Below are 14,471 nucleotides of genomic sequence, written 5' to 3'. Positions count from 1 at the left end.
TCTACAGTGCTGACTCCAAAAACGGCAAGTCTCTCACATTTCTCTGAATAGTCTCTCTCAGCTTTAGATTCACTCATTCGTACATGATCTGCCACCTTTTTCCACACTTTTACGCATTCAGACATGTAACTCACGTAACAGGAAGGGAGTATTTATCTGACAGCAACACACTCTCCACTAACTCCAACTTGCACTCTCTAAATGAGACTTCATACGGCCAACCACCTCTTATCTCTTCACACATCATCCTTGAAAAAGGATACATTCAGTTCTGCCTGCTGATCCTGCAGGAGGTGATGGGTCCAAAAGTATTCTCATATCTCTCAATTGGATCTCTGCCTTCCCCTGCTTTCTTCAGCTGCTCTCAAACTACAGTTTCAGCAAGAAAATCCACTTCCTTGCTAAGTCTCACCTTTATCTGTTCATCTTTTCTATCTATCTTTTAACATTGCTGTTAACCTCTGTTGTGAAAGGGGTGGACTGTTTTTTACCCATTTTAATACTGAGCAAACTTGCACTCAATCCATGTTCCTTCAAACAACACTACCTCCATCCCTTGCCCTCATTTCAACAAGTGATAAGGTCTTAGGATTTGAATGACATGGTAACAGCCTTTGCACAAGCCAACACCCCTGTCGCACCTTGACGATTTAGCCAGTGTATACCAACAGTACATGCGTACATCTAATAAGTTATGAGTAAGTTTTGTATAGGTTAAGAGCACGTTGAAGCATGCTGATATACGTTGTAATACGCCGAGTACCTCGAACAATTTTTGGCATGCACAGTTCCACATATGCAGGCCATAACTTGTAGTAGGTGAGTTATGCGATTGTTGACACGTTTCTTGTTAGTTTCTCATACGTCAAAATACGTCCATTGATGCTGTCCATTGATTGGCTGAAAGCTGCAGTCCTCATGCAAACAGACTCTTTCAAATATTTAAACCATTCACACACAGAGTAAATATAAAGTACCTGTTCATTTCAGTCGGATTCATCCTCACAGCCTGACAAAAACTTGTTCACATAAAGCATTATGATTTTGGAAAGCAACATCTGAAAATACTTTAATTCCTTGTTGTGGCTGAAGAAATGTAACATTTTAAAGAAGTCCCTCTGTAGTTTTTTTCTGCTCCCGGTGCGTTTCTCATCCTGAACCAGAGAACGCAGACTTTTTGTGCCACAACAGGTCAATTAACTTATTTTAAAAGTTGAAAGCATCACAGTGCATTATTCATTCATGCCAGCATTTACCACAGGCACCAGTTGACTCTTCAGCATTCTGCAGGCAATGAAAATAAATCCCATGATCCACCAAGACAAAAATAAAATAATGTTAAATTCCCCTGTTTTGCCTTTGTGTAGAGAAGAGACATCGCGTGACAGTATACACGTGCTTGATGATGTGCTCTTCAATATTTAAGTGTTCCACCTGCCAAGCAAAAGGGTTCTGCCAGTAGTGGAAACACAAACCCAGCCAGACTTAACTGTTCTGACACGTATCATGCTGTGCAGTACCAACCATAACCACTCGGTGGAAACGGGACTGTTAACATATGCTGGCTAAATCATCAAGGTATGACAACTGCATAACTTATTAGACGTATGTCATCATATGCCAGTGTTTTTACTACAGTCAGCATACACTGGCTAAATCGTCAAGGTGCGACAGGGCCCCAAGGCTCGTAAGCATCACTGATAGTGCACAAAGGGTATTATGCTAATTTTGCACTGTTTGATCTTTGCACTTTTTAGTTATTATTTACATTTTTATTGTTCTGGTTTTGATTGTTGTATTGTATTACTTTGCAGAATTTCTATTTTAAATTGCACATATAATGTTTACACTGAAAAAAAGATAATGTGTGCTTTGGAAACACAGTGGGTTGCAAAATTATTCAGCCCCTTGGTATTTCACGCATTTTCATTTGGTTATGGCATTTCAAATACAAAAAGTAAATTAGGCTTCTCAATATAAAAAATTCTAAAATGATCTTCCTTAGACTCAAACTGAAAGCAAATCTCTGCAACTTAATATAAATTAATTAAAAATATAAAAGCCAAGATGATGGGTTGCATAAGTCATCAGGCCCTTTGGTATAATACCTGTAAATAATCAGTTTGCCAGTTTTCTTCAGACAAGTCAGGGGATGGATACATGAACATTTCCAAGTCACTGAATATGTCTTGAACTTTATTTAAATCAGTTATGAAGAAATACAAACAGTATGGCACTCTATGGTAAATCTGTGTGAAGTAGACAGTTCTCAAAAACTGAGTGACTGTGCAAGAAGAAGAGTGAGGAAAGACACCAAGACACCCAGAAAACTCAGAAGAAGTTATAGGCTTCTGTGGCTGTGATTGGAGAAATTGTGCATGGTGCATATTTTGCATTTTGTATCCCCAGTTATACAGCTTCATGATGAAGTGGTATAGAGGAGGATTTTATTAAAAAGAAGACCTGAAAGTTCAGCTACAAATTGCCAGAAGGTATATCTGAGATGCAAGGCTATATTTGATTTTTGGTGAAAGAAATCCAGGTGTGGATGAGGTAATCCGGATACGTTCTGACACTGTTGACCACGCCTCTTTTCCTCCCGACTGCGTTGGATTATGGCAGTATTTGCCATGACGGGCATGGTTCCTGCACATTCTTGCTATGTGTGACGGGGGCTTTAAGCATTCTAATTTTAAATTGCACATGGTCAATGTTTACATTTAGAAAAATGCTGATGTGCACTTTGGAATAAAAAAGTTTATATTTTACATTTTTGTCAGTGCTGTTTTAATTCTATTTGTATGATGAAAGCTGGTCAGAGGGCCTCCTTGGAATTTTTTGCTTGGGGCCCCATGAGACGCTTGCAGCACCACTGCATGCACACACACCCACCCCCCCCCCCCCCACACACACACAGATATGAACGTCAGGATGTGTGCGCTGTAACAGTGCACTGCGCACAGCCACACACGTACGCACACACAGACATTCATATCTGTTTGTTTGTGTTGTAACATCGCACTGCCCACACACACACACAAACAGATACACACAGATATGATTGTCTGTTCATGTAATTACACCTCAACCTTGGATGTATCTGTCATTCCTACTGCAAATCTCACCACTGTCACACTGTCCTTGTACATATCCTGCACCACCCTCACATACTTTTCTGCCACTCCAGACTTCCTAATACAATACCACAACTCTTTTGTGGGCACCCTGTCATAATTTTTCTCTAAATCCACAAGCACAAAGTGCAACTCATTCTGGTCTTCTCTATACTTCTCCACAAAACAAAAGCAGCAAAGGACCTAAAACAAAATCCTGAGGTACCCCATACTTTATCACAGAGGATAAAGAGGCAGCACAGTGGCTCAGTTTGCATGCTTTCCCAGTGTCTGTGTGGGACTCCTCTGGGCATTCTGGTTTCCATTATGGTCTACTCCATTCTCTGCCCTGACCAAGGGAGCATCTCTGCATCTGGAGTTGGTCCTGGGTGCCTGACTCTGGCTTCCCACTGCTTCTAGCGATTGGATTGTGTACAACTTAATTAGGATGGGTTAAATGCAGAGGACTAATTCCGTTATGTGTTATAACGTTATGTGTTATAACAGTAAAGGGCTTTCTTCTTCTTTTTCTTTGAAATAGTGTTATTATAGAATAAACAATGCTATCAGTTGGGCAAACAGCTGCATTTTATGGTGTCTTAATTTTGAAAAGTTACTCCTGACCTAAATGATGAAAATGCATATTGTTTCCCTTTACAGATTTAAACAAAACTTTGACGTCTTCCTCTACAGTAACGGCACTTCCAACTGTCACACCTTTGCTCACGTCAGAAAGCAGACATCCATCCTCAGCAAAGCCAACAGCAGCTGAAGTTTCCTCTCCCACTTCACTCTTCACTCAGCTGGACCAGACAACACATTCGGCTGCTTTGTCCTCCACCACCCATCCTCTGAAGCATTTCTCCTCCTATACTCCTCCTTTCTCCAACTTCATCACCTCATCTGTCACTGTCCACATTTCCCCTTCTGCCTCTGTTTCCTCTACCTCTCTTTTCAGTGAGTCAGTATTGTCTCCATCTGTCCAACCTGTGGAGCCTTCTTTAGGAGGTAGGTCATAGTTTTTCACATTTCTCACATTAGTGGAGACTGTTTTTGCTTATATTCCCAGGCTTTGGAAAAACGTAGAGATGGAGCTGGTAAAATGCAGTTTGTGAAGATAATAACTCAAATACGAGTGCGTATAATGAGGATAAACTGATTTGATGTTGGATAACTTTCATGCACCAGATTCAATTTAAAAAGAGCTTTGTTTTGCTTGTGTAATGCCGTGCATCTGGAAAGTATTCACAGCGCTTCAATTTTTCCACATTTTGTTATGTTACAGCCTGATTCCAAAATGGAGTAAATTCATTTCTATCAGGTGTGGCACTCTCTTAAATATGGGGACCACCACCCCAGTTTGCCACTCCTTAGGCACTGTCCCAGACCTCAACGCAATGTTGAAGAGATGCCTCATCCAAGACAATCCCCCCATACCCAGAGCCTTCAGCATTTCTGAACGGATCTCATCAACTCCCGGGGCCTTGCCACTGCAGAGTTGTTTGACCACCTCAGTGACTTGGAAACTGATGATAATCCTCCATCAGCTTCCAGCTCTGCCACTACTATAGAGGGCACTCCGGTCTGATGCAGGAGTTCCACAAAGTGTTCCTTCCAGTGGGAGATTACATCCTCAGTTGAGGTCAATAGAGTCCCATCCTTATTGTAGACAGCTTGGATGGTTCCCTGTTTTCCCCTCCTGAGGTGCCTCACGGTCCGCCAGAAGCACCTTGGTGCCGACTGAAAGTTAAACGTTATTGTTTTGTGCAAATATTTGCTCATTTTGAAATGGATGCCTGCAACACATATCAAAACAGTTGGGACGGGGCAACAAAAGACTGGGAAAGTTGATGAATGCTCAAAAAACACCTGTTTGGAAACAGGTGAGTGCCATGATTGGGTATAAAAGGAGCATCCCCTAAATGCTCAGCCATTCACAAGCAAAGATGGGGAGAGGATCACCACTTTTTGAACAACTGCGTGAAAAAAATAGTCCAACAGTTTAAGAACAATGGAATTTAGGGATTCCATCATCTACAGTCCATAATATAATCAGAAGATTCAGAGAATCTGGAGAACTTTCTACACGTAAGCGACAAGGCCGAAAACCAACATTGAATGCCCGTGACCTTCGATCCCTCAGGTGGCGCTGCATTAAAAACCAACATCATTGTGTAAAAGATCTTACCGCATGGGCTCGGGAACACTTCAGAAAACCATTGTCAGTTAACATACATAGTTCGTTGCTACATCTACAAGTGCGAGTTAAACTCCACCATACCATGAAAGCCATAGAACATCAATATCCAGAAACGCCACCGCAACTCTGAGCCCGAGCTCATTTGAAACGGACAGACGCAAAGTGGAAAAGTGTGCTGTGGTCTGATGAGTCCACATTTCAAATTGTTTTTGGAAATCATAGACGTCGTGTCCTCCGGACAAAAGATGAAAAGGCCACCCAGATTGTTACCAGCTCAAAGTTGAAAAGCCAGCATGTGTGATGGTATGGGTGTGTGTTAGTGCCCATGGCATGGCCAACTTACACATCTGTGATGGCATCCACACATGCTGCCATCCAAGCAACGTCTTTTTCAGGGACGTCCCTGCTTATTTCAGCAAGACAATGCCAAGCCACATTCTGCACGTGTTACAACAGCGTGGCTTTGTAATGAAAGTGTACAGGTTCTAGACTGGTCTGCCTACAGTCCAGACCTGTCGCCTGTTGAAAATGTGTGGTGCATTATGAAGCGCAAAATATGACAACGGAGACCCTGAACAACTGAAGTCATACATCAAGCATGAATGGGAAAAAATTCCACCTACAAAGCTTCAATAATTAGTGTCCTCAGTTCCCAAACACTTATAGAGTGTTGTTAGAAGGAAAGGTGATGTAACACAGTGGTAAACATACCACTGCCCCAGTTTTTTTGAAACGTGTTGCAGGCATCCATTTCAAAATGAGCAAATATTTGCACAAAAACAATAAAGTGTATCAGTTTGAACATTAAATATCTTGTATTTGTGGTGTATTCAATTAAATATAGGTTGAAGAGTATTTGCAAATCATTGTATTCTGTTTGTATTTACATTTTACACAACGTCCCAACTTCATTGGAATTGGGGTTATATTTATTACAGTGCATGAGAATATGCACTGTCTCTGGCTGTTGGTGCTCCAGACGTAGTGTATCCTGGTGTTTCCCCAGGAGGAAGAGAGCATTGTTCAAAAAAGTATGACCAATTCTCAGTCTAGTACCAGTGACTTCATCCTTTCTTTCCCACCGTTTTTTCTTCAACTATTTCCTGAATCTGCTGCTCTACTTGCTATTTAAAATAAGTTCCTACGCTTTCTCTCTTGCTCCCAGCATTTTTGCTATTGTAAGTTAATTCCTCTACTGACAACAACACACACTTGTCCTCTGCTATGGAAATAGAGATACTGATGTCTATGTTTTCTTTTGTCACAGCTTTTTTGGCCAACCTATCCACCCTTTCATTTGTTGGGATACCTATATGCGCTGGAACCCAGACCACGTTATCCCTGCTTATTTCAGCAAGACAATGCCAAGCCACATTCTGCATGTGTTACAACAGTGTGGTTTCGTAGTAAAAGAGTGCGGATACTAGACTGGCCTGCCTGCAGTCCAGACCTGTCGCCCATTGAAAATGTGTCATGCAATATGAAGCCCAAAATTTGACAACAGAGACTCCGGATTGTTGAACAACTGAAGCTGTACATCAAGCAAGAATGGGAAAGAATTCCACCTACAAAGCTTCAACAATTAGTGTCCTCAGTTCTCAAACGCTTATTGAGTGTTGTTAGAAGGAAAGGTGATATAACACAGTGGTCAACACACCACTGTCCCAGCTTTTTTGAAACGTGTTGCAGGCATCAGAGACCAGTCAGGCCCGAAAAGGCAGCACGTACCTTCCATCACCACCCTGTGTGTTCACCACCCCTTGGGGGAATCGCTGGTGTTGTGTGTTTGTTGCAAAAGAAAGCTATAACAATTATTTGTAACAAATCATATTGAGAGCCAAGAAATCCATTGTTTGCTTGTTTACATATTCTAAAATTCTGTGACTTGGTTGGCTCCATCAAAATACAAATTATGTATAAAGTTAAAAATAAACTGCTGCCACAACATGTCCAGGATCTGTTTAAACTGAGGAACTCCAGTTATAACTTGAGAGGAATTTTGTTTGTTGAGAAATTGAAGATCCGGACTACTGCAAAGAGTCACTATGTCTCTGTTAAAGGGGTTAACACCTGGAACAACTGTCCTGACAACATTAAAGTACTTGGTACTTTGGTGGGCTTTAGGAAGCATTACAAGAATTATAAAATTTCTTGTTATAGTTGAAGACTTGGGTTTATTGTTTTTGCTATTGCTTCTGGGATTGTGTGTTGTGTAACAGTGTTTGTGTGGTAGTAATTGCATGCCACTCATGAAAAATTGGAGATGCCTCAAATGCCTCGTACAGCTGTCGCCACCACTATTTGCGCACACAAGTGGCCAAAAAAAGTGAATGCCCTGTGAGGACCCTTTCGACCCATCTCGGCAGGTGACGGCCAAATTCCAGGTGCCACACACGAACATCTAACACCGCTCGCCCGGCACTTAGAAAAGTCGTGGCTATTCATGTTCCTGGCACAATAGTAGACAGCAGACGACCACATTTGAGCTGAAAAGTGTCTAAGTGCCACACAAGTGTGAGTAACCTAGCAACACACATGTGGTGTGCCAGAGTGTTAGATCCCCCCTCAACACATGTGGCGTGCATGTGTAACACACGTGTGTACGTGTGTCGTAGTGGCTGGTAGAATATGACATCACATAACTACACCATGAAGCGTGGATGTCAGAATGCTGTCCTCACTTGGGAATAAATTAAAACATATCGCTTCAGCTGACCGCTGTGTCAGGGCACTGCAATGCTGGTGAATATTGTGCCATGCTGAGAATCACCGTGAGGCACGCATCACTGTGGGATTTCCCCACATTGTAATAATTAAAACAAATACCACATTTGCAATGTGGTCAACCTCCGGAACACTGCATGCTGGACACACCATGCTGGCTGATGCATTCATGACACAAGAGCCAGCTTTTCATGAGACGAGAGCCCGGCTAATGTCTTCATGAGAGGAGAGCATCAGGTAATTCATGTAAAACATAAAAGGGAGAACAGTTATCCAAGTCATTTCATTACTTCCTGGTGTACGTCTAGGTGGAGGCTAACTCCACTCTTTATAACAGGAATTAAGTATTATAAATTCTGGTGTCTTACTAATTTTTTGCTCTGCAGCTGTGCGCTCGACTTTCCACGTGCTCGCATGCACGAACACGAGCATGCACAAAACCGTCACCGCAGTATCGTGCATGCCTGTCCAACCCTGCATGCCTCCCGACAACAGGTGGAATGTTCTGTGGTTCCCCATTTTGTTTTTGGTTCGCAGATTTTCTTCCGGTTTGTGAGTGTGAAGGGGCCCTTACTGGTATCGCTGCTCCCGCACAAGCTCCGGCTCCTTCCCCCACAGCGAGGTGACGTTCCACACCCCCAGAGCTAGCCCATGCTGCCCAGGTCTAGTCCACTGAGGCCCTTGACTTTCACTGCCACCCATGGGACAGTGCACACGACACCAGGGGTTCCCCCAGCGGGTGGTGAGCCCACAGGGTGGTGATGGAAGGTACATGCTGCCTTTTCAGGCCTGACTGGTCTCTGATGCCTGCAACACGTTTCAAAAAACCTGGGACAGTGGTATGTTTACCACTGTGTTACATCACCTTTCCTACTAACAACACTCAATAAGGGTTTGGGAACTGAGGACACTTAGCTTGGCATTGTCTTCCTGAAATAAACAGGGACATCCCGGCATTGATGGTGCCATCACAGATGTGTAAGTTGCCCATGCCATGGGCACCAACACACCCCCACACCATCACAGATGCTGGCTTTTGAACTTTTTGCTGGTAACAATCTGGATGATCTTTTTCCTCTTTTTTCCGGAGGACATGACATCCATGATTTCCAAAAACAATTTGAAATGTGGACTTATCAGATCACATCACACTTTTCCACTTTAGGTCTGTCCATTTCAAATGATCTTGGGCCCAAGGAATGTGGCCGCGTTTGTGGATGTTGTTGATGTGTGGCTTTCGCTTTGCATAGTAGAGTTTTAACTTGCACTTGTAGATGTAGCGATGAAGTGTGTTAACTGACAATGGTTTTCTGAAGTGTTCCTGAGCCCACGCGGTAAGATCCTTTCCACAATGATGTCGGTTTTTAATGCAGTGCACTGAGGGATCGAAGGTCATGGGGATTCAATGTTGGTTTTTGGTCTTGCTGCTTACATGTAGAATGTCCTCCAGATTCTCGGAATCTTCTGATTATATTATGGACTGTAGATGATGAAATCCCTAAATTCATGGGCTGAGAAACATTGTTCTTAAACTGTTGGACTATTTTTTTCATGCAGTTGTTCACAAAGTGGTGATCCTCATCCCATTTTGGCTTGTGAATGGATGAGCCTTTTGGGGATGCTCCTTTTATACCCAGTCATGACACTCACCTGTTTCCAATTAACCTGTTCAGCTGTGGAATGTTCCAAATAGGTGTTCTTTGAGCATTCATCAACTTATCCAGTCTTTCGGTGCCACTGTCCCAGCTTTTTTGAAAGGTGTTGCAGGCATCCATTTCAAAATGAGCAGATATTTGCACAAAAGAATAAAGTCTATCAGTTTGAACATTAAATATCTTGTCTTTGTGGTGTATTCAGTCGAATATAGGTTGAAGAGGATTTGCATATCATTATATTTTGTTTGTATTTTGAATTCACACAACGTCCTAGCTTCATTGGAATTGGGGCTGTAAAAAAAATATTTTCACATTGTTATTATGGGGTGTTGTGCCTCGAATGTTGAGGAAGAAAATGAATTTCATCCATTTTTAGAATAAGGCTGTAAAATGTGAAAACGTGAAGCACTGTGAGTACTTTGCACGGATACACTGTATATGCAGCGACATGTTATATAGGCAGGGACATGTTATATATGCAGTGGCACATTGTATAGGCAGCAACATACGTTGCAGTGAAATGTTAGATATGCAGCAACATGTTATATATGCAGTGACATGTATACACAGGGACATGTTATATAGGTGGCGACACGTATATGCAGGGACATGTTACATATACAGTGACATGTTGTATAGGCAGGGACCTGTTGTGTATGCAGTGACATGTTGTACAGGCAGGGACATATATATGCAGCAACATGTAATACATGCAGCAACATATCGAGGATCAATAAAGTTATCTGTCTAGCTAACATGTTACATGGATGAGATTTATTGTCATTGTCATTACAAGTGCAACAACAACGAGATTACGTCCACACTCAAATTGCCACAGACAAGATACAGCAATGAATCCACAGTTATTACTTGTTTACCATAATAATGGCACACATCAGAATTAAGACAAAACATATACATTTGACATTGTTTATGTGCACTAAACTTGAAACAGTCTGTTTTCCAAATTGAGGCGATGTGAGTGTGGAGGAGCCACAGCAATATGTAGTCGCACGCCACCAGCTTGGGGGGAATGGGGACCTACCGCAGCTAAAATTGTGCAGCCCCCGGAGGGGGAAAGGAGTGGCATGAGCGGGGACCAGGATGGGGTGTGTGATGGGGATGGGGGGGGGGGGGGGAGGTGGAGCATGCTTTCAGTCTCTGTCCACATGTGAGTCAGTTTCTGTCCATGTGTACTGAAGTTAGAGAAGATATGGAGGCAGCCGAATGTTCACCAAGGCCGTAGAAATTCTTCTGGAGGAAAACATTGGGGCGTTTTGTCCTTCAGAGGCTGATAAGCCTGCCATGTTTACAGTTGAGCAGTGAAAAACACTTTTACAGCTTCACATGAACAACCAGAACCAAATTATGAATATTCCCTGGTCTCCGACATCTTTCTTTGTAAGGTGTGTATTTGCTCCAAGATGTTATCCATTTTGCGTCTGAGTTGAAGGGTTAACGCAGTCTGAGAATGTATCCCTTGCCCAAAGCATTAAACATGACAGACAGGTGAGGGGTTGTGGTTCTGGTGGCAGCCGTCTTGCCAATTGTCTGGTAGGTCAGGGCAGCACATAAACCAAGTACCAGCCATCCTACAATGAAACCAAATATAAATAAATCCTCGACGTCCTCCACAGAGAATGGTGCAAAGCATGCGACATGCCACGTCTCCCAGGCATCAAGAACATAGCCCGCAGGGTAGGTTCCATCTGGGTATGCAGGGGCCCTGATCTCCTTGTTGAAAAAATGGTGTCAATACCGTTCAGAGACCAGCTGATCAATTCCATGGTAAATCCAATATTGTTTGAAGAATTCACAGTCTGGTGAAGTAGGGGACTTGAAGGTTGGAGCAGAGATAGAGGAGAGAGGAGGAGATGCGACCGCCCTTGCCGGAGTCCCAAGCTGACATATGCAGCGACACGTTATATATATGCTGCCAAATTATATATGCAGCAACGTGTTATATAAGCAGGGACATGTTATATAGGCAGTGGTACATTGTATATGCAGCGGCATGTTGTATGGGCAAGGACATGTTATATTGGCAAGGACACATTGTATAGGCAGTGGCATGTTATATATGCAGCGACATGGTATATAGGCAGAGATGTTATATATGAAGTGACATGTTATGTATACAGTGAGACATGTTATGTAGGCAGTGACATGTTATATGTTGTGAAAGTGACGTGACACGGACCCACAACAGGGGGCGTTAATGAACGGACAATGGATAAGCCAAAAAGTAACAATTTAATGTTGTGAATCGCACAACAACGTACAGACAATAACAATATGGTGGACTGTCAATCATACACCAGGTGACGTGTGGGCAGGCTCGACGATAGAAGACGCCTGGAGAGAGAAGAGCTGGATCCCCACACAGCTTCCACCACCAACGGAGCTGAAGAACACCGGAGCCGCCAAGCCCTGCGCCCCAGGTGGCCGCTGTCTTCAGCAGTCAGACCCGGTACTGCTGGCAGAGAACAGAGACAGTCCAGATGACTGTGAGTTCGCACACTCAGTAATCCCACAGTCTGTATTAAGTAAAGGAGGGAAAACCTCCACCTCCAATCACACACACTCGTGCAGCTCCTGGTCAACCACTTATCTGAGTTGGGGTGTGAGGCGAAGCCGTCGCTGTCACACCAAACGCCAATCCTCCAGATAAGGCAACACTCCAGGAAAACGGCTGCAATAGAAGTTCAAATTATTACACACACAGTGTTAGTCAGCAGAGAATTTACCTGAATGGTAGTTGATTTCTCGGCAAGGAGGTGGAGTTGCAGTCCGGTCTTTGTAGTGGTGGTGATGGGTGACAGCTTGTGTTGATTGATGGCAGCTGTCACCTCCAGCAAAGCCAACGCCCTCTCGTGCTTGAAGCCTGCACTTCAAGCAGGGCGCCATCTTGTGGTGGTGGGCCAGCAGTACCTCCTCTTCAGCGGCCCACACAACAGGACCCCCCCCTCAACGGGCACCTCCTGGCGCCCGACCAGGCTTATCCGGGTGCCGCCGGTAGAAGTCAGCCAGGAAGGCCGGGTCCAGGATGAAGCACCTCTTCACCCAGGAGTGTTCTTCGGGTCCATACCCCTCCCAGTCCACCAAATACTGGAACCCCCGGCCCTTCCGACGGACATCCAGGAGCCGGTGCACGGTCCAAGCCGGCTCCCCGTCGATGATCCGGGCAGGAGGCGGCGCCGGTCCGGGGGTACAGAGGGGTGACACGTGATGAGGTTTGATGTGGGACACATGGAAAACCGGGTGGATCCGCAGTGAAGCTGGCAGCTTCAGCTTCACTGCGGCTGGACTGAGGACCTTGAGGATAGGGAAAGGTCCGATGTATCTGTCCTTCAACTTTTGGGATTCCACTTGCAGGGGAATGTCCTTTGTAGAAAGCCAAACCTCCTGCCCAGGCTGGTACGCAGGGGCCGGGGCACGCCGGCGGTCTGCATGGTTCTTGGCTCTCGTCCGGGCTTTGAGCAGGGCAGAGCGGGCGGTACGACACACCCGACGGCACCTTCTCAGATGGGCCTGGACCGAGGGCACCCCGACCTCTCCCTCCACTAGCGGGAACAATGGGGGCTGGTACCCCAAACACACTTCAAATGGGGAGAGGCCGGTGGCAGACAAGACTTGGCTGTTATGAGCGTACTTGATCCAGGCCAGATGGTCACTCCAGGCCGTCGGGTGCGCGGAGGTCACGCAACGGAGGGCCTGCTCCAGTTCCTGGTTTGTCCGCTCTGCCTGCCCGTTCGTCTGGGGGTGGTACCCAGACGAGAGACTGACGGTGGCCCCCAGTTCCCTACAGAAACTCCTCCAGACCTGGGAGGAGAACTGAGGACCATAATCCGAGACAATGTCTGATGGAATCCCATTCAGATGCACGACGTGGTGGACCAGGAGGTCTGCAGTCTCCTGGGCCGTCGGGAGCTTCGGGAGGGCCACGAAGTGGGCCGCCTTGGAAAACCGGTCTACTATCGTTAGGATGGTGGTGTTTAACTGGGACGGTGGGAGGCCCGTGACAAAGTCCAGGCCGATATGAGACCAGGGGCGACGAGGCACTGGCAGAGGCTGGAGGAGGCCTTGGGCCTTATGATGGTCAGCTTTGCCCCTGGCGCAGGGGGTGCAGGCCTGGACATACTCCCGGATGTTGGCTTCCATAGACGCCCACCAGAAGCGCTGCTGGACCACTGCCACGGTTCTTCGCACCCCTGGGTGACAGGAGAGCTTGGAACCGTGCCAGAAGTCAAGGACCGCAGCCCTGGCCTCTGGTGGGACGTACAGTTTGTTCTTCGGACCGGTCCCCGGGTCCGAGCTCCGTGTCAGGGCCTCCCGGACGGTCTTCTCCACGTCCCAGGTAAGGGCGGCCACAACAGTGGACTCGGGGATGATGGTGTCAGGGGGGTCTGACAGCTCGGTCTTGACCTCCTCTTCGTGCACCCGGGACAGGGCATCAGATCGTTGGTTCTTTGTCCCGGGGCGGTAGGTGATCCGGAAGTCAAAACGCCCGAAGAACAGCGACCAGCGGACTTGCCTGGGGTTCAGACGCTTCGCGGTCCGGATGTACTCCAGGTTCCGATGGTCCATGAAAACTGTAAATGGTACCGATGCTCCCTCCAACAGGTGTTTCCACTCTTCAAGAGCCTCCTTCACCGCAAGAAGTTCCCGATTGCCGACGTCATAGTTCCGTTCAGCTGGGGTCAACCTGCGGGAAAAGTAGGCACATGGATGGAGAACCTTGTCGGACTCCCCGCTCTGGGATAGCACGGCTCCTATCCC

At 45.5% G+C, this 14,471-nt stretch overlaps 1 protein-coding gene across 1 annotated transcript in view; it reads left to right on the top strand.

Moving 5' to 3' along the window:
- lyve1b (lymphatic vessel endothelial hyaluronic receptor 1b) overlaps window positions 1–14,471 on the top strand; it is a 68,142-nt gene that overhangs the window by 40,556 nt on the left and 13,115 nt on the right. Inside the window, exon 4 of the mRNA XM_034175900.1 lies at window positions 3,774–4,121. Within this exon, the coding sequence (XP_034031791.1) occupies window positions 3,774–4,121 (348 nt within the window). The remainder of the gene's footprint in view (window positions 1–3,773; window positions 4,122–14,471) is intronic.

This window comes from Thalassophryne amazonica, chromosome 8 (genome assembly GCF_902500255.1).
Source record: "Thalassophryne amazonica chromosome 8, fThaAma1.1, whole genome shotgun sequence".
Classification (NCBI taxonomy): domain Eukaryota; kingdom Metazoa; phylum Chordata; class Actinopteri; order Batrachoidiformes; family Batrachoididae; genus Thalassophryne; species Thalassophryne amazonica.
This window is presented reverse-complemented; position numbering and strand designations above follow the sequence as displayed.